The following is a 25,991-nucleotide window of genomic DNA, read 5'->3' as shown; positions in this document are numbered from 1 at the left end:
CACATCCACACAATACAGTCAAAGCACTATTATACCACTTTAACAGTCAAAGCATTCTGGGAAGTGAAGTTTGTTAAGGGTGCCGAGGGTTGTCGGGAGACCCCCAGGTGGTTTAACCATCTATCCAGGGAACTCTTGAGAATTGTAGCTCTGCAGGGGGAATAGAGATCCCCTGACAACTCAGCACCCTAAAACTACAGTTCCTGGAATTCTTTGCGGGAAGTCATGGCTGTTAAAAGTGGTATAAGGTAAAGGTAAAGGGACCCCTGACCATCAGGTCCAGTCGTGGACTCTGGGGTTGCGGTGCTCATCTCACTTTACTGGCCAAGGGAGCCAGCGTACAGCTGGTCATGTGGCCAGCATGACTAAGCCGCTTCTGGTGAACCAGAGCAGCGCACAGAAACGCAGTTTACCTTCCCGCTGGAGCAGTACCTATTTATCTACTTGCACTTCAACGTGCTTTTGAACTGCTAGGTTGGCAGGAGCTGGGACCGAGCAACTGGAGTTCACCCCGTCACTAGGATTCGAACCGCCGACCTTCTGATCGGCAAGCCCTAGGCTCTGTGGTTTAACCCACAGCGCCACCTGGATCCCTATATGTGGTATAGTCGTGCTTTAAACATATGGTGTGGATGTGGCTTAGGTGACCTTGAGCCAGTTACTCTCAGCTTAAATCTCTGCACTGGGGAGAAGCAGTGTTTGTTGCCCTGAGGCTCCTTCAGTGAAGAGTGGGATAAAAACGAAATAATTAAAACAAACGGAAAGGAGAAAAGGAAGCGATTATAGGTTTAGGAAGACTGGCAACAATAAATGAATAAGAGGATGATGAGAAGCAAGAGAGGGTGGAAGAAGAGTATGGGAAGCTTTATGTTTAAGAAGCAAAAGCTTTAAAGCTTGAGACAAGAGAAAGAGAGCAAAATGGAAGAGGAAAGAAGAGGAAACCAGAGGCTGAAGAGACTACAGGAGCAGCAGCATGAGGAATGGAAACAGGACACAAATCAGAGGAAGGAAGACCAACAAAAGGGCACGATACAAGTACACACAGTGATGGAACAAACCATGCCTTTCGGACACCACCGTGTGAGCTACCGGAAAACTATTTAGCAATATCAAATCCAAAATGTTGTATTCTTGCTGCTCAGCACATTTTTTTGTGGGGCGATTTTACCTCTTAGCTGGGGAGCCAATAGCAGGTAGGAAGCAGATTGGACTGAATGCCAACACCAGACCAGGAAGCAGTCCTGATGTGCCACAAAATCCCACTGGCTGCAGGTTGGCATCTACCGGTATGTAAATTGGCAGTATAATGAAAATGGAGCAAATGCCGATGTTCTGTCATTGAAAACAAAACAGGAGTTGGCAAGAAACGTAATGCGCCCTACACGTTCTGGGCTACTGCTCTTCTTCCAGAGCAATTTCAGGCAAGATACAATTAAATCAGACAAGCTAATTACTCCAGTCCCATGGATTTCAAGGGGAACTAACTTAGCCTGGAGCCAATGCAACTTATAGGTAGCGCCCATTAAAACCAACACAATTTCGGAGCACCTAACGGCCGAATGGCTTGCAGCCAACGGCACAGATCCAAACAACTGTGCGGATAGTTTGGTATGGTCCCTGGAGGAAGAATAAGGTTAAATGTGTTTCTTGATTAGCAGGAACCCCTTTCCCTCAGTGCTGTGTTGCAAGACTCCCTTTGGCTTAATAATAATAATAATAATAATAATAATAATAATAATAATAATAGCAGCATTTATTACCTGCCCTTCACCAGCAGGTCCCAGGGTGGGTCCTGAAAGCACACATCTCAGGTGTCACAAGGTAAAGGTAGGGGTACAATATGGCATTGTGTCGGCTGCAGAAAATGAAAAACAAACCAACCTCACGGGGCATGCTCAAACTCTTGAATGAATCTCAAGCAGGTCTTTGGATGCCAGCCTATGCATTTAAAAGTTACATTTTAATCCAAGTCATCAAAACACAAATGGAGTGCTGACAATGGAAGGAAGGGGAAAGGGCTGCCACATTCTAATAATGATTAAAATTGAACAATGAAGAAAGACCAAAAGAAAAAGGAAAAGGAAAAGTTCATGATATATTTTGTTTATTATTGCTCTCAAAGGGCTTGGTAGTCAAATATACAAGCTATGTTCTATTAAACCAGAAGAAAATAGTGTAAGGTATAAAATCTATGCTCACTGTTCCAATCCAAACCGCTTGATATTCTTCATGAGACACACTTACTGCTGTTTCCAGTAATACTCTCTCACACGTACTCTGCATATTTATATAAAAAACTATTTGAAGAGACAAACCAAAATTTCAAGCCAAAAAGATGAGCTGCCATGTACTAGATTGTGCCATGTTGTACACTTCAGTTTTCAAAACGGATATGTCTTTCTAAAACTGCAAACAAATTAATGTATATTCTTTGCTATGTCTTCAAAAACAAAATATGATCAATATGTCATGATATGAAAACAAAACAGAAGGAAAATATCTGCTTTTTCTCTCAATAACGTACATGCATTACTCCCAATACCTTTTAGCAGGAGCCATTCGCGCTAAGTGGAGGCTGGACACCTATTTTAACAGATCTGTACACTCTTTGTTTCCTTGCGACATTTCTTCCTGCACGACCCCCACCTGTCCCCCACTTAATTCTGTTACAGTGCCTGGCCTTATCTATCAATACAGAACTCCTTGCTCACAAGTAATAGTAATGCACAGCCAGGGGACTTTCCCACTTTGTTTTTGTTATTAAGTGCATTTAAAATATATTCAACATCTTCTTCAGAAAGCAATTATACAGCATCTGTTAAACGGAGAGAAAAAAAACCCTTTCCAACAAGGAAGTGTTATTTACCAAGTACTTTTAAAAAACACAATCCTGCCTGTTCAGTCCTCTGGTTAGATAACAGAGAAGAAAGTTCTCTGTTTAGCTGTCTAACTGTTTAAAAACAAAACAAAAAGCAGAATATATTTACTAAGTAAAAAATAGTCATGGCTGGATTCTCCCCAAGAAGCACAGGTTCAACTTCCAATGAAGTTAATAAGTTGTCTGCCCTTACAGTCAGGGTAGATTTTATCCCCTTTCAGGAAGCGTAGCTTACCGATTCCAGGACTGACAGTACAATGTTATGCTGGGGGAAAGCAAAATTCATGGATACTGTGGGCTGTGACTTAAGAGGCAAATGAAGCTCTTTTGCTGCAATAGTAGTTCCCTCACTGAAGAGGCAAGCAACTGTTTTATTTGAATAATGGCTTGTCTCTGCAGAAATAGGAACTGGTAGCACAATGTTCTAGCTGCATGAACCATTTTCTACATGTTTGAATATTGGTTATTTTGATCATGGCTCCACAGGACAATTCCAAAAACCTTTCATGTAGAAATCCCTAAGCAAACATTCATCAGCATGAGAAAGCTAAGATAAGCTGTTTCCACAAAGAATCTTTCCAAACTTCAGAGTGACAAGTTGCAAACAAAAGTATTCTCAAAACGAGCTCCTGCAAGTGAGAAATAAGAATAATTTTAAAAAATGCTAACATTTGGAAAGTAAGATGTCACACATTTACCCCTGGCTATGAGAGGGTGTGTGTGTTATTATCACATCATAAGGAGCAGTGGGGGCCCAAATCTGCTTTGAATCCCATTTATAGAGCTTAATTCCTACTGTTGTTGTTGTTGTTGTTTTTTGGTGTGGATCTGATTTGCAAAATTTGGTCCCAGCACTGGAAGATGATATATGTCACTGCCATATACTTTCAAACATTTTTGTGATGCCGAAATCAAATTACAAAATGGTATCTGAAGGGAGACTTTGTGGCTAGTCATTCACCTCCAACATTCGTTATATGGAGTAAACCTAGAGATGCTGTGCCAGTCAAAACCTGGTTGGCTTGAAGGCTGTGTCAAGCAAACAAATGGCTTTCCACGGGGAAGCAACCTCAATGCATTGTGACTGAGGGCAGCCACCACATCAAGAACCTTTCTATTTAGCTCTTATATGTGTTTTCGGAGCCAGAGATTGTCGAAACCAAACCGGTAGCTCTTAATGTGCAGCAGAAAATCCTCAAAAAGTCTGAACCTTTTAAAAAAGCTTCGTTGATTGCTGGTTGACCTGGCGATATCCTGTGATAATGTAGGCAAACTGACATTCCAGCCCTAAACACATTTGCCTGGAAGAAATTTTGACCTGAAATCAGTAGTTTCCTTCCAAGTAAGCGTGCTGAAGGCTGCAGAGGAACAGTACAAACCCTGTGTTATCTGCAACAATTAGTAGCTTTTTGAATACAATTTCTTTCCAGGTTCCTCTGTTGTTTTATGCTGTTTTTCACCACAAGCCATACAGGAGGTTCTGAGAACAGACTTTTTTTTGCAGTGGGGGTAAGTACTGCCAAGAGGAAATGACTGAGCAGCCATAGTCACACTGGTAACAATTTCAGGGTCGTCATATAAGCTTTTTGTTTTGTTTTTTTAAAGAAAGAAATAGCAAGTCCAAGATCTACGTAGGAAACTGAGCTAAGCACTTCCCTGTTTCAGCTGGGAGTGCATGAGGGGTAAGGAATGTGTTTGTCGAGTAGGGAAGCCTGGAACCGCATTAATTCTAGTGCCTGGTTCAAAGTATGTGCTTATCAGTCAGGTACTGCTGCCACTGGAACGCCATGGGCGTACAGAAATGAATAAATATTAACCTAAAAATAAAACATCTGCAAGGATGAAGTAGCTTTTCCAAACTGCCTCCTCCCCGAGGAGCAGCTGTTAGTCAGCTGGAGATTGTGTTTTGCTGCAATTCATGCTGCCTTGCTTGTTTGTTTTTTAAAAAAAGATGCTATGAATAAGAAAATATTAAATTATTTTTAGCAAGAAGAAACATTCAGAAGCTCCTCTTGCGAGCAAGTGTTGTACTCTTGAAAGACAAACCAGTTATCTGAAGATGCATGTAGCTACACCCATTAGTTTCCCCCTCCCACCCACAAGAAAGCCAAAAATAAAAAAAAATGTTAGCCCAGATTTTTTTTTCTCCCTCCCCAAACTTATGAACACAGGGATCCTTGGGCAGGTAAGTAGTCAATTGTTTCCTCTTCCTCTTGAATCTTCCAATTTCTTCAGTCTTGGCTCAAGTATTAGTAGTTATCAGTTAATAAGAAAAAAAAGATAAGTTTTCTAAGTGTCTTTCTTTCAATGAAGTTAATTTGATACCATAGTCTTGTTATATGTTTGGAACTGTATCTGTTGAAGTTATTTCTTTTTCTTGAATTCTTGGTTGCCGTAGCTGGAGCCTTTTTCTATTTCTGTTACGCCGATCAGTCTGCGAACTCCAAATGAAGCTTTAAAACAGAAAGGAAAGAGAGATGACTGAGTTACGCCACTCCTTGTCAATTAATGATCTGTTATATATTGTAAAGCAAACTATAGTGAAGGTAGCAAAATGTGTGCATATACATAATGTGTGTATGTACACCCATGCACATTGCGCTGTGTGTGTGTGTGTGTGTGTGTGTGTGTGTGTATGGATGTGTGTGTGTGTATATATGTGTGTGTGTTGTGCTGATTCATTCTACACCAAAAAAATAACAACCCTAAATTCCTAGCTGCAAGAAAGAGGAAGGACCAACTCAGCATGCTAAAGCCCCAGCTACAAGAAATCCCACTCAGTACTACTATGCCCAATCCCATAAACTCCACTTCTGAGTTTTCACTCGTTTTAAAGTTATCTACACACAGCCAATAGGAACCGAAAGGGGACAGGGAAGAAATTTTATTCAGTTTGTATTTAAAAGTGAATCAAATTAATTTGCAATATCCAAAATAATATACAAACTGAATGTCAGACATCTTTCTAAATTTGCAGTGCCGTTTTCTAGCCAAGTAATGTAAACAAAAATGCACACACTAAGGTAAACTGTGCATATGAATACATATTTTTGTGAAAACAACATACATAAATGTACCATATTATGGGAAATTTAAATATTAAGGAAAATAAAATGCATGTATTGGCAAAATTGCATAGTATGATATGTATATTAGGAGAAAAGTGCACTCCATTTGCAGATTTTATTATTTTTAAATTGCAAACTGATGTGAAAATGTGGAGAACTTAACTTTAAGGTTGGAAACATGAGAGACAGAGAGAAACCAGAACTGGTACCCATTCCTACCCCTGGCTTACCAGAAGTTGTTGGACTATAATTCCCATCATTCCCATTGGCCATGATGGCTGGGAGTGATGGGCACAGGAGTGCAACAACATCTGCAGTGCTGCAGGCCCCGCAGGCCCTGGGCTGGAATGAAAGCCAAGCCCCTTAGGACCCTGAATTTTGCATCATTAAATGCTACATCTGCACAGAACACCAGTGCAGAGATCAAGCATCTGATGAGGATTCAAAGGAGTAAAAGGCAAGGGCAGGTACAACAATTAAACTAATTTTAAAAATATATTTAACAATCCATTCAAACTGTGTGTGTAGCATTGTTTTTATTACTATGTTGTGCACTTGTGTTTTTATACTGTAAACTGCCCAGTGATCCTCAGATGAAGGGTGATATAGAAATAATACAACAACAACAACAACAACAACAACAACAACAACAACAACAGAATTGCAGCCTAAAGCAGCACAACAACAACAACAACAACAACAACAACAACAACAACAACAACAACAGAATTGCAGCCTAAAGCAGCACAGGCTTTAGTACAAGGAGAAAACTATATATAGGTTTCTATGTGATGCAGGGGTTAATGTATTAGGTTTGTCTGGGTGGTTTTAGGGAAGTAACTGTTGCTCAGCCTAAACTTCTCATAGGGCTACTGTAAAAAGAAAATGAAGTGTTTATTGCAACCTATCAAGAGCTCTTGATTGGGAAAGATAATCAAAATACAGTCGTAGCTTGGCTCTCGAACGCCTTGGCTCCCGAACAAATCGGCTCTCAAACGACCGAAACCCGGAAGTGAGTGTTCCAGTTTTCTAACAATTTTCAGAAGCCGAACATCCGGAGCGGCTTCCACGGCTTCTGATTGGCTGCAGGATGCTCCTGCAGCCAATCGGAAGCAGCGCCTTGGTTTTCAAACATTTCCAGGAGTTGAACGGACTCCCGGAATGCATTCTGTTTGAGAACCAAGGTATGACTGGACAAGATTCCGAGTACACTTCTCAAAGTGCTAATTATTAGGTCTAACAACCACTGTGTTCCAGTACAGATAAGTAGATGAATGCAGTTCTTATTTGTCTAACACAATCTTCCTTCCCCACCTCACTGCAAGTCTGCTAACAAGCTAAGCAAATGACTGTGGCGTCTGGCTGTATCGCAGGATACAGATGTACACATTCAGCTCGGCGTTTATTACCTGCTCCAACAAAGCCCATGAATGAAAGAATCAGGAGAGGAGATCCGCTTGCAAAAATGCCAAAACCAAATTTGAAAAGAGGAGACAGGACAATGGTGGCCCAGAACAGGAAGTTGAGGAGAGTCCATGGTCTTCTGGGAGGTTTGATTTGCTCTCCAGGAAATGTACCCTCTTGATTATACTTCTCTTGTAAAGCATCCTTGAAGAGAGAAAGAAAAACCTTTCTAATTTGGGGACACACACACAGGTGCATTCATATTATTCAATGCCTGTACATTTTAATATGGTCACAGAGGCAGGTCTCTGTGACCCAGTACTCGTTGCTGCAGGAGCAGTCTGTATTTTCTGTTCCATCATGATTACCGTTTCTCCCCGAAAATAAGACACTGTCTAATATTTTTTTCCTCAAGAAAACACACTATGGCTTATTTTCGGGGGATGTCTTATTTTAACCGTTCCGTGTTGGTACGCTGCATAGCCACGCCTATCCAGGCCGTCTTAAGGGAGGCGCCGCATCACTATGTCTTATTTTCGGGGTATGGCTTATATTGCACAAATGCATAGAAATCCTGCTATGGCTTATTTTCAGGGTATGTCTTATTTTCGGGGAAACACGGTACTTAAAAAGAAAAACACATTTTTAGTGAAACCAGGCTCTGCTACTCTATTGCCAACCAAATCCTTTCCATATTCATTATGCCTTCTTCTACATGCCATCACTGTCTGGATAGGAGATGGAGATTTACCTGATGGTAAAATGGCAGGATATGGTAAGAAAACAAAATATAAATAAAATACAGAGTCTCCCAGGAAGCTGAAAGGTGTGTCAATGTCACACTTTACATTATTCATGTAACCTAGTCATGAAGTGTTAACCTGAAACTACTGTTAGTCTCATCAAGTGTTATAGCTACCGCTTAAACAAAACACAACATGTCCGTAGAAGTATGTGGCAATGGATAAACCCAAGTTATTCTCAGGCAGCCCTGAGCATTCAGGGCCCCATTCACACAATCAGTTGCAGAAAGTTAGAAGGTGGTAAACTTAGGCTGCATTTGCATGTAACCCAAAACCTTGGTTTTAGAACTGCTTGAGCCCATACAAGCCTCAGGCTCATGTGCTTCCATTCTTGAGGCTTCTCCTTCGGTGTCTATCATGCACCAAGCCCTTACATGAAAGTTGCTGTTACCGTGTAAAACCATCTTCTGTTTAAAGCTTATTATTCCCCTAAGGGGAGCTGCATCAAATGAGCTGCAACTGTATCTGGTTACCTTTTATTTTCCCCACTGATTTAACTGCTATATACAATACATAATTAGTCTCCAACTATTTCCATTTCCACAGACAAGAGCAGCGTAAAGAAGCAAATTGAGAATGCACAGTGCCGCTGGTGAACCATAGTTTGCAGATCAGATTAGCACAGAACCCTCAAAGCCTTTATCTGGTGGGGGTAAGGATCCGACTTGGGCAGATTCTAAAACACTTAAGAAATCAGCCCCCATTGATTTCAGTGGGATTTTTATATCTATGCTGCCTTAGGGATGAATGTGAAAAATGAAGGAAAACAGGCCACCCAACCGAATGGAACCTTTATTAGCAGAAGTTACAGTTTTCTCTTGAATTAGTATTCTCTCTCATACAATGAAGTATCATCTTTAGAACAAAGATTCCTGACTTTTGTTCAGTGTTAGTACAGTGGTGCCCTGCTAGACGAATGCCTCGCTAGACGAAAAACCCGCTAGATGAACGGCATTCGTCTAGCGGAAGCCGCCCCGCAAGACGAAAAAGTCTATGGGGCTGCTTCGCAAGACAAAAAATTTTCGTCTTTTTTTTTCCGTTTAGCGGAGCGCGGCTGCCATTGCCGCTCCGCAAGACGAAAAACCCGCTAGACGAAAATTTCCGCAGGACGAATTATTTTCGTCTAGCGGGGCACCACTGTATACCCATTCCCCCCCCCTTTTTGCTACTGTGAAACCCCATTGGTCAGTAAAACTCACATGATACAGAAAAGACAGGACTGGGACCCCATTTGTGGAGGAAGCAACATTTCGCATCAGCATGGTTTAACAGTGAGTACTGTATATACATTCAGCTTTGCACATCTTATCTTGAGGTACAAATGTGGACAAACGCCAAAGCACTTTTCCCGTGGTAGAAAACATGTTTATGTTAAAAGAACCATGGGAGATCTTCCATGAAGGATCTTCCATATCACATCCAGTTGCTCTCTTACAGATATAACAACGCTGTCTTCTTTGAGAATTCATTCAGTTAGCATATTATTCCATAAGATCTTAAAGGCAGGACAAGTGATTTACCTTTTCCTGGTAAAGTTTATGGAGCCACTTTGCTGCTTCCTTTTCGTCCAAAGGGATATCTTCTAGTGGAAACCTCCTAGTTTTTTTTTTTTTAAAGGTTCAATAAAGAGCATTTAATAAAGAATGAGCATCACAATTATAACTTCTATGCTACTTATACCGAGTATTCTGCTCTAGATGAACACAAATTCAAGTGAAAACCCTGTATTGTCACATCCGTACCATGAATTTGCCACTAGGGGGTGCCCACAGCCAGAATACATACAGGTGAAACTCAAAAAATTTGAATATCGTGGAAAGGTTCATTTCTTTCAGTAATTCAACTTAAAAGGTGAAACTAATATATGAGATAGACTCATAACATGCAAAGCGAGATGTGTCAAGCCTTTATTTGTTATAATTGTGATGATTATGGCGTACAGCTGATGAGAACCCCAAATTAACAATTTCAACTTTGGGGTTCTCATCAGCTGTACGCCATAATCATCACAATTATAACAAACAAAGGCTTGACATATCTCGCTTTGCATGTCATGAGTCTATCTCATATATTAAACTCCAGTAGCTAATGAAAACAATTGCTTACATAAATGGACTTTTCCACGATATTCTAATTTTTCGAGTTTCACCTGTAGGTTGCGCAGCGGAACACTTACTTCTTGCTTTGTACAAAAATGGATGGGTGAGTTTATTGAGAAGTGCTATATTAAAAAAAAAATAGTGGCATGATTCTCTTTCTTTCAACCAAATGAAGGCTAAAGGCCAATGGTGACCAAAGCTTGGGTCAGATAACCACAGGAACTTGAAGAAGTTAATGAAGAAATTCCTGTGGTCCATCTCCTCTTAAGTAACGACAAAGGACAATAGAGATTATGTTGAGGAACCACCCAGACTGTGATTCTTTGGAACTTGGCTGCCCCTGTTATAGCTGTATAACAAATAATGCCATTTTAGCTTGTTGGCTTGAGGAAACTGGGAACACAACTTGCCCATTGAGCTTAGCACTGGCAGCTCTGACTGGCAGCAGCAGCCAAGGGTCTTTCTGAGCACCTTCTTTGGGGCAGGATCTAACCAGGAAACCATTGGATGCAAGTGGAACAGACTTCCACAAAAGGTGGTGGACTCTCCTTCCTTGGAGGTTTTTAGGTAGATGGTCTCCTGTCTAGTTGAGATTCCTGCACCACAGGGGGTTGGACTAGATGACCCCTGGGGTTCCTTCCAACTCTACAAATCTACAAAATCATGTGCTCTCCCATTGAACTATGTCCCCTTGCCCAAAAGCACATGTCTTTCAGAACACAGCACCGGTGTGAGTAAAAATGCTTGCTTTTAAAAAAAAAAATTATGGTGGGAGAGGCAAGTAATGGCAGCCACTGCCATGTCATTCCATTAGCTGTACAAGGGGCAATGTCTGGAGATGGTTCAGCAATTTTTGTGAGCTGTGGACCACTTTGGGGATCCCCAAAAGTCCCATAATCCTTCAGGGCTTTCTGTTTGACAGCCCGGAACTAGATAATCCTTCTTTTCCTAGGGCCATAAAAAGCAAAGAGAGTGGCAAACATGATGACATGTATATCTGTGGGGCACCAAGGCGATGGCAAAGCCTCTATCATCACAAGGGTAGAAATAACTTGCTTCAGATACGCCTGAAGCTGATCCAGTCAGAAAGCATTCCTGGCAAGTCTTTTACGGAACAAAACAAAAGCAGAGAAGATGGGACATCCATTCATTTGGCTGAACAGCAGGCCTAGCCGAGAAAGCGCAGGCAACTGGATCTCAGAACTTCGAGCCAGACTGGACTCGGCTATCTAAAAGACACGAATGACTGTACTATGCAGTTCACCAATCTTTAAGAGAGGGCAGTACAAATCTATGGAGCTTTACATAATGTACTTTCCCACGACCACATGGGTCTGTCAAACCAAATATGGAAGACGCTGAAATGGCAGGCAGAGCCAAGTATTACTTTTACAGAATTCGTGCAACAGCCTTCGTCTTCTAATATTAATGGTGGGAAAGAGGCTCTTCCATACTAAGCCTGAACAGCTGAAGTATCCCAAATCCATGCGGTGAAAGAACATGGGGGAAAAGGAGGCAGGCTTATCACCATATTTGGACACTGTGACAACTCTGAAATACATGCCATGCTCCCAAACACATGCCATGCTCACCTGACACACATATCAGCTTTGTATTTCTTCCCATAAAGGATTCCTAATAAGGAGGGGTTCTTGTTTCCTCTGAAGTTTAACGTTACATCGTACACTGCTGAAACTGTTGCAAACGAGAAGACGTCACCATTATTTTAGCCTCCAGGACCCAACTTATTTAATTGTTATAACAAGGCATACAAACAGAGTTCCAAATGAGGTGAGGCTCCTGAGACTGGAAGCACATCATTCTCCCAAGTACAATGCTCCCACTGGCCAGACAATGTCAACACAAAACCGTGCTGCAATTCCCACAGGATTTAAATGGGTTAGGACCAGCCACATTCATTTCATTGAGTTCTATTGAATCATAGAATCATAGAGTTGGAAGAGACCACAAGGGCCATCCAGTCCAACCCCCTGCCAAGCAGGAAACACCATCAAAGCATTCCTGACAGATGGCTGTCAAGCCTCTGCTTAAAGAATAAGCATCTTACTGCTTTCTCAAAATTCCAAAAGTGTCCCGCTGTTTTACTGCTACTGAACATGTCTCTGGTTCATGCACTCCCCATGCCCCTCTCCTCCTTTGGCACATGAGTGAAGAGAGGTTCAGAAGCAGTGTTTGTTTCATCTGAAATGGTAGTTAGCTCAAATCATGGTTTGTCAAACAAACTAAGATCAAACCACGGTTTCTGATATTCGCTTTTTGTGGGGTGTGTGTGGGGGGGGGGACATGATAAAGCTAAACGCAATAGTTAGTGAATGCTTTTGATCTCTTCCTTGTAGTCAAGCCAGAGGAGGGGACAGGGAGCAGGTTCATGCATTTAATGCTAAACAGTGGTTTAACATGACATCTGAAGCGAGTTACCCTGTTTGTATACAACACAACCGCAAACTATGGTTTGTTGCAAAAACCGAAATAATGGGGAGAACCAGATTGCTTGAGCATACAGGGAAGAGAAAGAGACGAGGGAGCTCATGAGTCAGAGCCTCCTTTATGTAACACTAAGTTGTGGTTTGGTGATTAAATCTGAACTCAGCTTTAGTGTTAAGCTAATGGGTGTGAATCTTAGTCATGTTGCAGCCAAGTGAAAGAACCCTGAGATTATACATACATGAAGATTGGTATCTACATGTGACTCGCAGAAACGTAAGGGAAATTACTTCACATATAGAAAGAAAAAAATAACATTAATATAAGGAAAAACAAAATCGAAAATTCTTTCTAGTAGCACCTTAGAGACCAACTGAGTTTGTTTCTGGTATGAGCTTTCGTGTGCATGCACACTTCTTCAGATACACTTCTTCAGATTAATATAAGGTATCTTCACCTCTCCGAATCTCACAAGCATGCTGAAATGTGTGTTAACATACTTCCCATCTAGCAGAAAAGGGAAATTAATCCAAGGCAGTGTTTTGCTCAAGGCAGTTCTTCATCCAGATTCAACTCTTTTGTCTTTCCTATATTCGAGTGGCTCTTATGGATTAAACACAATCCAGAGGAAAGTACGTGTAAATAAGTGCTCCTGAATCAATAGTATTTAAGCACTTAAGTGGAAGCTAGACACTCTTTTATTTCCTCAAGATTTAAATCACATTTATACTTCTCTGGGTTGTGCTGAGTGGAAGTGGGGGGTAATTTCAATTTGCAAAGGGAAGCTCCATAATCTTTTATCAACAGTCTTTAAAAAACACTGTCACACTTTTAGAACACCTGGATAGATTGGGAAGGGAGAGGAATGTGGATGAGGAATGGCATAAAATAATGTGAAAAACCTTCCACCAGTAAGTAGGGAAGGGGACATTGTGACTTTTTATATCTTCCTAACCTCCCCATATTCTGCAGAACAGTTTTGATGCTGTTGTCTGGAAAGACATAGCAAAACTTGTAACCCACAATTGTATTTGGCCAGCCATCTGTCCTATTTAACAGCCTTGTCTGTGTGGCATAACACGAACTTACACCTCACATGCACACTGGGAGCGTTAATTAGTCAATGTTTGCACACCACTTTAGAAATGTGAAGTGCTAAGTAGCAGTATTAATTTCTCTGAATTCAAAGGGGAACTAATTAACGTATTAAGAACTAATTACGAAATAAAATTCAGCGGTCTAAAACGTCAACATTAAAGTCAATACAGATTTTCCACGGAAGAAAATAATAATAGTCTGGGGACCAACAGCAATGAATGCGCTCAAGAATCACATCCACAAACACTGCAAGGAAGGCCAAGGAAATAGATACCTGTTCCCCTGAGACACTGGACGGCAGTTGTGAAACCTTTGGTTCTGGGCAACAGGTGATATTTGAGCTTAGGCAATCCTTTGGAATCTGCCACTTCCATACTGATACGATGCTTGGTCTCTGTAAAACGAGTTCCTTCACAGTACAAAAGAAACTATGGAAAAGACCAAGAGGGGAGGGGTGGAAGAAACATCCAAGTGTTACTTCTCAAATAAAGAAATCATATGGAGAGTTTGCTGGGGACCAGTATCTGGATTCAGAAACTTCTGCATCAGTGGAAAGATTGCATGACACCAGAGACAAAAGAAGAGCCCAGTTGGGTCAGGCCAAAGGCCCATCTAAGCCCAGCAGCCTGTTCTCATAGTAGCCAACCATATGCCTAAGGGCAACAGCACTCTGCCTACCTGCGGTTCCAAATAACTGGGTAGTCAGAGGCATACAGCCTCCAACTATGGAGGCAGAACACAGCCATGGTACCTAGTGGCCACTGATAAACCCTCTCCCTCGATCATTTCAGGCAGCTGCCACTGAAGGGAGATGAATCCTCAGGCACCATTGCTTTTACCAATCATTCCTCTCCAGAACTCCCCTCAGCTTCTCAAATCTCTCTCACCTTCAGTACCATGCCAGTCCCAGAGCTGGCAACAGGTACACGAGGAGACTTACCAGCATGGTTAGAGCATGGACCTCAGAACCAGAGCACCACCACATCTTCCATGGGGAGATTTTCAATGCCACTCTCCTCCCTGCTGCACTATTTTATCCCCCTCTCTGGAGACCTTTAACCAGCACTAGACTGCCACCCATGACTATTTGCTTGCTGGGTGTATTCTGTTGAAGTGTTTTGCCTCCCGTCCCCATCCTGACTTGAACAGAGGGCTCAGCACTTTTGCTGATGTCTGAATTCCACCTATTCCTAGGTCTTAAGGCCTCAGCCTCAATTAGGAGACCCTGACCCAGAACTCATTTAGAATGAGAACATGCCCATACCTCAGAATTTCTCACATGCTCAAAGCATCTTCTTTAGGGTCATTTCTTCACTTAGTTTTCCAATAAAGATATTAAAAACTGTATTTTTTCAGGGGGGTGTACATGGATTCCCAACATGTAAATTTGGAGCACATCAGACCATTTGTGCATTGCGTGTTATTATTCAGCATATTAATACTATAGCCAAATACAGTTATGTTGCAGGGTCACTTCTGCAAAATCTGTCCCTCATACTAAAAAAAGGGAGAAATTCAACATACCACTAAGGAGATTGTTCTGTCAGCTCAAGCACTGCTGCTTGCCTGATGGAATGATCTCTCCCCCCCCCCATGTACTATTCTGGGGGTTTTCCTGACTGCTGCTCCCCACCAAGCCAATTTAGGGGGTTCAAGGTAGGAAAGTGGAAGGCTAACTGGGCCAGTTAGTTGAATCCGGCCCATACTTTTGTACCATACACAAACATGCCTGCCAATTTAAAGCTGGAATTCATTGAATAAGCTGCACACATGAAGGGTTTAAACCAGAGACATACCTGAGGTGAGACAGTGAAGGCTATATACTATTAGACATGAATCCACATACAGATTTGTATATAAAATCTTAATATGGACACACGCACACACACCCCATGCAGCAAGACCACACCTTTTACCATCTTGTTCAAAGTGCCAAGGACAGGCCTTGCAAAACTTAACTTACCCACATATACTCTGGATAATCGGACAATCGTTTTAGACCTTCGACAACTTTCTCTCTGTCTTCTTCCCATTTCCTTTTGCAGAAAACAATCTCCAGGAAGTACCATGTCCAGCCAATTAGGGGCACGTACAACAGCTCTTTCTTAGCAAGAACTTTTGAACTCTGAAAGGAACACCACAAGATAGTATCCATTTGTTTGTTTACAACACATCATTTACAAATAGTGCCATTTCCAAAACTGTTCTGAAGCGGCCTTGTAAGTTGGTGGTGTTTTTTTGTTTCCTGGAAATTACTAGTCACATCATATTATTATTAATTTTATTATTATTATTATTATTATTATTATTATTATTATTATTACATGTATATCCTACCTCCAAAGAGCTCTAGAAAACATGGCTTTCTCCCCATTTTATCCTCACAACAACCCTATGTGGTAGGGTGGGTTCTGTGTGTTGGTTGGTTTGTATGTATGTATGTTTGTGTGTGTGTAAAAGGGGAGGAGGATAGAGATTGGTCCAAGGTCAATTGGACTGAAATGGGGATGTGAATCTTTGTCTCACCTGTCTGAGTCTGAAATGCTCAATCCTACTTTTGGATTGGATTCCTGTCTCATTACATATGCTAATCATCTGCATACTATCCCTTGCTTTTTCCTGTAGGACTAATTGCAGTCATTAACAGTCATCAACAGGTTTACCATACCCATTGAGTCAATCACCCATCTCCTACTAACCTCCTGAGGAAAAACCCCATCCCACCATCCCACTATATATAAGGGTCTGGTGACTTCTGTTTGAGTGTATCTGAAGAAGTGTGCATGCACACGAAAGCTTATACCAAGAACAAACATAGCTGGTCTCTAAGCTGCTACTGGAATTTTTAAAAAAATTCTTTTTATATATTTTTACTGCGTCAGACCAACACAGCTATCTACCTGAATCTAATTTTGCTGTTAGTGGGAAGGAAATTTATCCAATGTGACCATTTAAACACCTACCCCAGCTGCCTCCCTTTCCCAAGGTGAAAAATAAGCCTGACCCTACCCCTCAAATTAAAAGATATACAAGGCTACAAGTTTGATGCACTCACCCCCAAGACGCCAAATCGCTCTGTCATGGTCCAGCCACACAGAAAGTCTATTTCAAAGTTATGGTTCAGGATGATGATGACATGCTCTTTTCCAAATTTATCAACTGTGGCCTGGTCTGAGAACAAAGTGCATTCTGTACCAGACCACCATTCCAGCAGCATCACTAATTCTAGGTCACAGAAGGAAACAAAGTAGATTAGGTCTCAATGTTATACACCACTGTATATGTCAGACTATTATTTCCAACCTTTTTAACTCTGTTAAATGTGCAGTTATATACTGTCTATACAGGGCAGAAGCATACAATTTGCAGGAGTTTTGTTTTGAACACCCTAGTTTATTACTGATGACAATTTTCTTTATTTAAAAGCTCCACTTTCAGTCTTAAAAGATATGAATTTCAGGGCTGCGAAAGCACTTTTAAATCAAATTTGCCGAAGTTTACAAAAAAGTTTCCAATGCCAAACAAGTCAACCATTCTGATCAAGATGAAGATCACCAACCATTGTTTCAAAAGCTGTTATGATTACCCAACCGCATTATCCAATTTCAATAATTTTTGCTGGAATACAAACATAACTCTGCCATTTAATTAACTATATAATTAAGTAACTGGGAGTGGTGCACAGGGCGGTTCATTCCTTTCCTCCACTCACTCTCTCCTTCTGTCCTGCAACATACATTTTCCCTGTAGGGCCTAACCACAGCTAACCCAGTAATATTAATAGCAGCTAGAGGTAAACAGGTGTGTTGAACCAGAGGTGAACTGTTCCAGAAGCCATCTTGGTAGTCAGTATAACTCCACTATTAATTGTTAGCTGTTGTAGCAATGAGCTCATATATGTTGATATTCACTTGCTTTGATGTAGGCTAACTGGCTTGCTTTGATGCTGCCCTTATCTGTGGGCGGCTTGGAGTGCTGGGCTGTGGGCTCAGAAAGGGAACTACAGTGGTACCTCGGGTTACATACACTTCAGGTTACATACGCCGCAAACCCAGAAATAACGCTTCAGGTTAGGAACTTTGCTTCAGGATAAGAACAGAAATCGTGCTCTGGTGGCGCAGCAGCAGTGGGAGGTCCCATTAGCTAAAGTGGTGCTTCAGGTTAAGAACAGTTTCAGGTTAAGAACGGACCTCCAGAATGAATTAAGTACATAACCAGAGGTACCACTGTATCTGTAAGATTTGGGAATTTGCCACCTAGGCCCTCCCTCATGAGGATCAGAAACAGAGCATACGTTCCCAATGGCCTACTTTGCTTGTAACGCTTAGTCAAACTATAGTGTGCGAGTACACAGAGCAAAAAAATCACAACTGCTTTGCTCCTTGCCCAATTCTGCGGTTGTGCTACCCAGAGGCAAGCCATGTCTTGTGCTAAACAAACCATGAGCTGTAGCCATAGCCTTTTTTCTTGGTTTGTTTGGTGCAAGACACGGCTTAGCTCTGGGTAGCATGGCAGCAGAAGGACTGAGGGAGGAGCAAAGCAGTCGCTATTCCTGCTCTGTGGCTCCATGGTTTGCATGCAATCTCAGCCACTGTGTGCTCCTTTCCAGTCTCAATGCCTATTTGGTCACTTAATGATCATGAGTAAGCAATCAGCAGCATTGCCTCAGCACCAACCCAAGGCCCTGCTCAGATGGCAGCTTACTGCAGCAGAACTTGTTTTAAACCTGCATTACTCATAAAAGACTCTGGTGTTTTTAAAAGGGCAGTGGCCGCATTTTGTTCTGCACTGGTTTACAAGCACTGATGCATTTCTGTTACTGTCTGATTTTTTTTTTAAATTACAACCCATCATACAACTGTAGGCAAACAACAACTGACTATGTTGTTCCTTCCCTGCAATGTAGCCCAATGAATAAAGGCACCCAAGATCCCACCAGACCATTTGGAATCTCTGTCTGTGTTCACACATTACAGTAAACCATAGTTAATGGTCTACAAGGAATACAGAGATCACTCCTACTTCACTTCTCTCCTAGTGTGAGCAACAAACTATGATCCCTGGCTTAGTGTTCTGCCCAGGGAGAGGGCTGTGGTTCATCTGGAATGAAACAAATCTACAATCTCTCATTTGGATGTAACACTAAACTAGCAACGGTGGTTTGTTGGTTTGTTGTTTCTATTCTCGCTAGAGGAAGAGCACTTTCACTGTGGTTTACATTGCTATGCAAACACAGCTACTATTTGCCTGTCTGCTTTTCTTAAGATGGGAACCCTCTGTTGCTACTGGACAGCCTGAAGAGGAACTTTTAGACTCCAGGAGTATTTCCCTATCTTTTCTGACAGTTCTTGCCAACAGCTTGAGGGGGGAGCAAAAGGAACAGAGAATTGGTTCTGCAGAAATGTTTGTAGCCTGAAATACTGACTTCACTAGTGTTGGGGAAATCCCAAGATCCATTTGCTTTTCCCGAGCTTTTACAGCTCCAATATTGACACCTTAGAAACTGAGTTAATTTTTTTTACTTGTTAAGCCTTGTACAGAAATGTCCCACCCCAACAAATCTGACAGTGGTTCCTGGTGTATTTTTCCAGTGGTGCATTTTATTCTTGTGTGGTCTAAAAGCAGGAAAAACTGGAAGTCAGAGAAGTACGTAACAATATACTTTACAGCAGGAATGGGGAACCTCCCCCACCCAGATGTTTCTGAATTACAACTCCATTCATCACTGGCTACTGGCTATGCTTGTTGAGGCTGATAGGAGTTGTAGTTCAGCAACATCTGGGGGAGGGAAGTTTGCTGGAAGTGAGGAGTGAGACAGAGAGTGATGCTGGTAGGTTCAGCCTTAAGTATCACAACTTACCGGTATATACTGCCCTATGATCTTTGGATAAAGGGTGGTATACTAATTTAATAAACAAACAAACTTTAAATACATTTTAACACATGTATATTTTAACAACTTTAGCTTTGTGTTAATCAGCTGGTCACCAAGTTAATAAAAATCCCCCCTCCAACCTGTTGAACGCCCTCCCATCAGATGTCAAGGAAATAAACAACTATCTTGACTTTTAGAAGACATCTGAAGGCAGCCCTGTTTAGGGAGGTTTTTAATGTTTGATGTTTTATCGCTTTTTATTATTAATAATAATATTCTGTTGGGAGCTGCCCAGAGTGACTGGGGAAACCCAGCCCAGATGGGCAGGGTATAAATAAATAAATTATTATTATTATTATTATTATTATTATTATTAGTCTGAATACTTGAAGAGTGGAACATCACTTAGCCTTAAAATGAAAAGAATGTCATGGCATTTTTTAAAAAAATGATTATGCAAAAAAACACAAAAAAGCAGCAGAGGGGAGGGACTCAAACACATCAAAAGTAACAAGGTCCAACTCCACAATTTGCTAAGCTGCAATGTACAAAAATCTTGCAAATGGTAAACTATCCATTTAGACTTGGATGGAGCTATTGTTGCTAGGAGAGTAAAAACTGAACATGCTGAGCTCCCCCCCCCCTTTTTCCTTAAGTCATCTGGAGGTAGCTAGAATGAATAAGACTGGAATATAGATTGCCCTCATGAATTAAATATGCAGCAAAGTGTTTTCTCTTTGCAGGAAGTCAGACGAAACATCCGTGCTGCTCTACAACAGGAAAGGAGCTTTTTCAGAGAAGTGCAGCACTGATCATTTTAGTTAAGAGCGGCACAGCAAGAGCTTCAAATCTCTGAAGGGAGCCGGTCTGTGAATGACTTTCACATGGCTGGCATCCCATGGTGAGGGAAAGGTTTACGGTTCTAAAATTACCTCATCAAATAGTTATACTGGGGTTTGTTTGTTTTTTAAAGTGTGCAATGTATATGAAGCTCCTTTTTTAAAAAAAAGTTAAATTAAGATATCCTTGAAGAGCATTCTGGAAAGGGGGTCTGGTCTAAAGAGGTCAGTTTATTCTGCACCATGTATGCAATGATCATGATGGACCACCATCAACAGAGACTTGCGTCTCTTTCCACATCACACTAAATGCAATGCTTGGCGCTTCACCTGCTCAGTTGTGAGTCCTCAAGAGACGTGTTATACTGAGTGTTGTGTGAATCAGCCTGCTTAGAAAGCATAGATTGAGCTCCAAAATGCATGGGTGCTTCAGCTGGTATACATAGGGGGAAAGGGCAGCTTTTCACTACAAACACAAATTTACTTTTCACAGCAAAATCTGCATTGGGGAGTTGCAGCATTTTTAAATCCACTGACTTAACATCCTCTAAAGCAGGGTCAAGAAACTTGTGGTCCCTGCCTATGCTGTTGGAGTTCATCTCTCATCAGCCCCAACCAGTGTGGTCAAAGATGATGGGAGTTGTAGTTCAACAACATCAGGATGAACACAGCTCAGTCAGTGCTGATTAAGAGCCTGAGAAAGAATGCCAAGAACGTAGCAGTCATCACGGTCAGCCTAGCCTCAGGGGTGTAAACGGTGTAAGACCTGGATTTTAACTACCTAAATACCAGAAACCTTCTACTGAGTCTTTGCTTTACAGCTGCAAGGCAGTTAAATAAAAATCTAGTTATTTTCCCCCTCCAGGTACCAATAGTCCTCTATATCCCACACAGCCAACCAGCTAAACAGGTTTGGGAGATGACCTGTATACTCAGCTGCATTACAGAGAAACAGAATGTCTAGTCTAGCTCTATCTAACTATGATGGTTCAAAGCTCTCCAAGAAGCTATTGTTCTCAAGATTTTTAAACTGAAGATGCAATGGATTGAATCTGTTGCCTTGATACAAAAACGAGCTCTATCATTAGTAGGATGTCGTACCAATGTCCCTTCTGAAACAAGTCCAAACGGCCAGCTTTTGGCATTGAAGACAAAACTCCCAACCACCTTGCTTGTTATCTATTCCCCTGTCTCACTAAAGGGGTCACCTAATGAACCTGAATTGCCATGTCCTTCCAGCCCTGCACACACCCCTCCAGTGTCAGCTGCCAATCTGCAAGATCCACCCTGAATGGGAGCTGCAACTGGAATTGTATGTTTGTAGAGATAGCCTTGTAATAGTAATAATTCAGAGTTCTCAGAGTAAGTGAAAGAAACAAACAAAGGGAAAGAATAGCAGGGGAAATGACCATTCAGCAAAAAGCTAACATTTCTTCATGGATAAAGATAACAAAGTGAATTGTCTGAATTTAAAAATTGTTAGTGATATTAGTGCAGTGCTAGCCAACACAGGGCCCTCCAATTGCTGTTGGACTACAACTCCCATCATTCTTGACCACTGGTCAGGCTGGCTGAGGCTGATGGGAGTTGGGAGTCCAACAAGATCTGTATTAGTAGATCATGTTGTTTGTAAAACTCCTTGAGTGCAAACTCACTTGGGTACAATAGAAGCCCATTTAATGCTTAAAATGATTTCATCTTTATTTCCCAGTAGCCTCTTATAAACATGAAGACAGGAAAAAAATTAAAAAAATTAAAAGCACCCTTCCCCAGCCTGTTCCTGCCAGGTTGGTGGAAATGCTACTTTGGCATTTTTCAAAATAAGGACCCGAATAGGAGAGCTTTTAGGCGACAATGTCAAAAAATGTCGCAAGTGATCTCAGTAATGAACTTGCTCCTGGAATAACCTAGTCAAAAAAAAATAATAGCATTTTAGCAGCAGTTCACTATGAGCCAGTTCAACTGGATTGTTTGCTAGGTCTGTTTTCCACCTTAATAATTTTTCAGAGGAAAAACTGTCCCTTAGAGCACTTTAAACTGTAAAAGATTTAAAAACAGTTACCGGTAAATATTTAAGGTTCACAAGACTATTTTGTGTGTGTGTGCTTGCTTTAAAAAACAAACAACTGAGATGGCTCTCCCTCTGGAATTTCTGTCTTACCTCAGGCTCTCTGAATAACCAATGCAATGTGACTACAATGGAAGACATTAAAAAAAACTTTTGCCCCAAGTTACAAACTTGGGAAGCACTGCAGTGAATACTAGAGTAGACAGGCTGGGAGGGAGTAAGAAAACAGGCATTTGTGCAAGAAATTTGAAAGTAAAGTAAAAGACTGTCTAAAGGACTGGGAAATGAGACAAATGAACAAAAACAGGCAGTAGAAAAGAATGAGAAAACATAAAATATACATATGGGGGGAAAGGTAGGAAAGCTGTAAGCAGGAAAATTACAAAAAAAATGAAGAGTGGAAAGAGGAGCAAGGCAACAGGATATTTCATATCTCCTCCTCCACTGGCAACAGAGGGTGTATGTGAGAGTAAGGCTTGTTGGGACTAAAAGCAATGCCAGAGGAGGAAGGATCAATACCCAACCTCTTGTGGATACCTGCAGCATGGAAGGATGAAGGGCCTATTCTAGCTATGCAGGAAAGTGGTTTTTCTGGAGGGATGAGAGGGCAGCAGCAGGGCTGGAACAGGGCCCCTCCAGATAGGTGTTTTTGTGTGAGACACTATATTCTGCACAATATGCCATTCCTGCAATAATAGTGCTTCAGAGAGTTCTCACCTCAGCCCTTGCCTTTAGGTGCAAGCACATGGGAAAAGGGGAAAATATGGTACATGCAGAGAAGTCTACCGTGCAAGAACAATTCCCCAATGCATAGCACCGGCAATTATAGATCAGTGTTTCAGCATCTGCACCCACAAACATTGTTCCACACTGCTCCTAAGGAGGCCTATCCGCTATAGTCTGAAGAAACTACATTGCTAGTTGGCACATAGAAATCAGAGCATACTCACGGCTCCACAATGAGTAGGAAAGGCGGCAGTTCACTCTTCGATATAACTGCTTGTTTATAGGCCAGAGGATTAGCGTGCATAGCTGGATGAAGTTAATGATGAACCCACTCACAACGAAGACAAACCCAATCAGGAGGTGAACTATAAACTGGGTCTTCAGAAACGCAATTAAGCCCATGATAACCACTTAGTAGCGCTTGCAAGGTCCTTCACTCAGAATTACCGTCCTACAGAAAAAGGATGAAAGAAACAGCTTGCTTAGCAAACAAAACATTCCTTATCTAGAAGGGGAGGGGAATGCTGGTATTTCCTCCCTGCCAAGTAGCAGCTGGGGAATCATAAATGACATGTTCATCCCCAGGCCAATTTCATCCAGGTCAAGAGTTGGTTAGCACTATATTGCAGATCATGTTGGGAAAATGGAAACCATTCAGCTCTTGCACACCTGCAATTCCTACACAATTTGCTTTTCCAAAAGCTCCAGCTTCTGGTGTCACAATATATATGATGTTTTGCATGGGCATGAACAGTGAAACAGAACCGTCTTGCTTTTACACGTAAACAATGGTTTTAAAAACACCTTTAAAATGTAAGACAGCCTCCTCACTTTCTGAATACATAAGACTTGCAAATCATCGGGGAGCTGGGTGGGGAACAGAACCTTTTCCTATTCACTAAAGTCAAAAGGTAACTTCCCTCTACAAAAAAGGTGTGGGGAACAGGTAAGGGAAGTGAATATCTGGAAATGGTGGACCATGGGCCAAATGCATACAGTGGTACCTCAGGTTGCGGACACGATCCGTTCTGGGGTGCCGTTCGCACTCCGAAAAGTCCGCAACCCAAGCGGCGATATCGTGCATGTGCAAAAGCGCAGTATTGTGCCAGGTCTGCTAAAAATGTGCCACTGCACCCACTCTCCAAACTCATAGAAAAAAACGTGGTGGGGGTGGGGGTCAGGGGAAGCAAGCTTTGTTATGAGTGGAAATGGAAAATGGAGAGGAAGCAAAAGCTATGCTAAACAACCGATGGTGTGTGAGAAGGCTAAATAGGATTTAGCTGGGTGTTAGTGGGGAAAAGGGAGGCGTGCTTGCATAGGGCTTCTGGGAAGGGAACAGTACTTGATTAAAAAGCAATACACACAAGCACAATTCTGACAAATAATGTTAAGAGAGCTCGGGGCCTTGACCTGCCATAGCCATCCCGGTCTTGTAACCCACCACTTGCAGCCTGACGTGGTACAGCCCTTGTACACCATGAAAGCTGTCATTTGTTGTACAGACACACATAGTGTGCTCACCCACAATGGAGTCTCCACGTACCTACACTTTGTTTTTGCCTTCCAACCTTAACCCTTTTCCTCTTCAGGTCAGGAGAAAAACCAAACCTGGTGACAGGCACAGGGGCACCTTGCATTCTCTCAGCTTTGGGTCTCTTCAGGCTGCTTTGTTGCCCACAACTCTCACCGTGTTGCCATCCAGGTATGATTAGTGGCTGAGCTCTCTCTGGATAGGAATGAACAAAACTCTGAAGAGGCACAGCCCGACAGCCAGGCCCTGAAACGTATTTTTCACTGTCTTAAAATCCTGGTGCTAAGTGGTCCTTCGGGGAAAATGACAGTTTCCTTATTAAAAAAGGCAAAATGATTCCAACTCCTACTCATCAGTTGCTCCCTTCCGATTGCAAGAATGCATCTCCTTGGTTTTCACGCCACAGAAAAGCTGAGTGGGCTTTTGATTCGTTCCAGAGTCAGACCGTGGAGGTGGCGAGAAAGAGTGAGATGAGACAAGCCCAAGGCTTCCAAAGCAGGGGTGGCAAAGGCCTGGACCTCAAGGTAAGTTAACTGAAAGAAGTTTGAAGACAGAAAGCGTCCCTCTTCACCTGCCCCCCTGCAGCCCCCTAACTGGGAGTGCTCAGGATCCCCTTCTGAACTACTTGGAATGGGGCTCAGGGGGCTGGTGGAGAGCAGAGTAGGCAACCTAAGGCCTGTGGGCAAGATGTGGCCCAATCGCCTTCTAAATCTGGCCCACGGACAGTCCGGGAATCAGTGTGTTTTTACATGAGTAGAATGTGTGCTTTTATTTAAAATGCATCTCTGGGTTATTTGTGGGGCATAGGAATTCATTAATCCCCCCCCCCCAAAAAAATATAGTCCGGCCCACCACATGGTCTGAGGGACAGTGGACCGGCCCACAGCTGAAAAAGGTTGCTGACCACTGCTGTAGAGTACCTTGCTGCTGGAGATTAAGGGACCACTGAGCCTAAGCCTGACTGACAATATCACACGTGACAACCAGCCACAGAGCCAGAACCTTCATAGACCCTCCTCTGAGCCAGAGAGCCCAAATACCTCCATCAAGACCTCACCACTCCAGGTGGTAGGTAGTAGGCCATAAATCACAGGAGTGGCTGCCTTCAGATCAGGGTGTTGGCCCCCTAAGAATCCAAATTCTCCACCATGCGAATA

The 25,991-nt window shown here is 42.1% G+C and overlaps 1 protein-coding gene across 2 annotated transcripts in view; it reads right to left on the bottom strand.

The window, feature by feature from the left end:
• Window positions 1-5,027: 5,027 nt before the first annotated feature.
• AGPAT3 (1-acylglycerol-3-phosphate O-acyltransferase 3) overlaps window positions 5,028-25,991 on the bottom strand; it is a 60,765-nt gene continuing 39,801 nt past the window's right edge. For both annotated transcript variants that reach the window (XM_033147115.1, XM_033147117.1), the window contains exons 2-9: window positions 23,528-23,754; window positions 16,851-17,020; window positions 15,759-15,920; window positions 14,070-14,223; window positions 11,845-11,947; window positions 9,674-9,749; window positions 7,356-7,554; window positions 5,028-5,331 (exon numbers count right to left, since the gene is read on the bottom strand). In XM_033147115.1, coding sequence (XP_033003006.1) covers window positions 5,243-5,331; window positions 7,356-7,554; window positions 9,674-9,749; window positions 11,845-11,947; window positions 14,070-14,223; window positions 15,759-15,920; window positions 16,851-17,020; window positions 23,528-23,705 — 1,131 coding nt within the window. In that variant the 5' untranslated portion in view covers window positions 23,706-23,754 and the 3' untranslated portion in view covers window positions 5,028-5,242. The remainder of the gene's footprint in view (window positions 5,332-7,355; window positions 7,555-9,673; window positions 9,750-11,844; window positions 11,948-14,069; window positions 14,224-15,758; window positions 15,921-16,850; window positions 17,021-23,527; window positions 23,755-25,991) is intronic.

The sequence above is a fragment of the Lacerta agilis genome, chromosome 4 (assembly GCF_009819535.1).
Source record: "Lacerta agilis isolate rLacAgi1 chromosome 4, rLacAgi1.pri, whole genome shotgun sequence".
NCBI classification, from domain to species: Eukaryota; Metazoa; Chordata; class Lepidosauria; order Squamata; family Lacertidae; genus Lacerta; species Lacerta agilis.
Note: the sequence above shows the minus strand (reverse complement) of the source record. Positions and strands in the feature narration are given on the sequence as shown.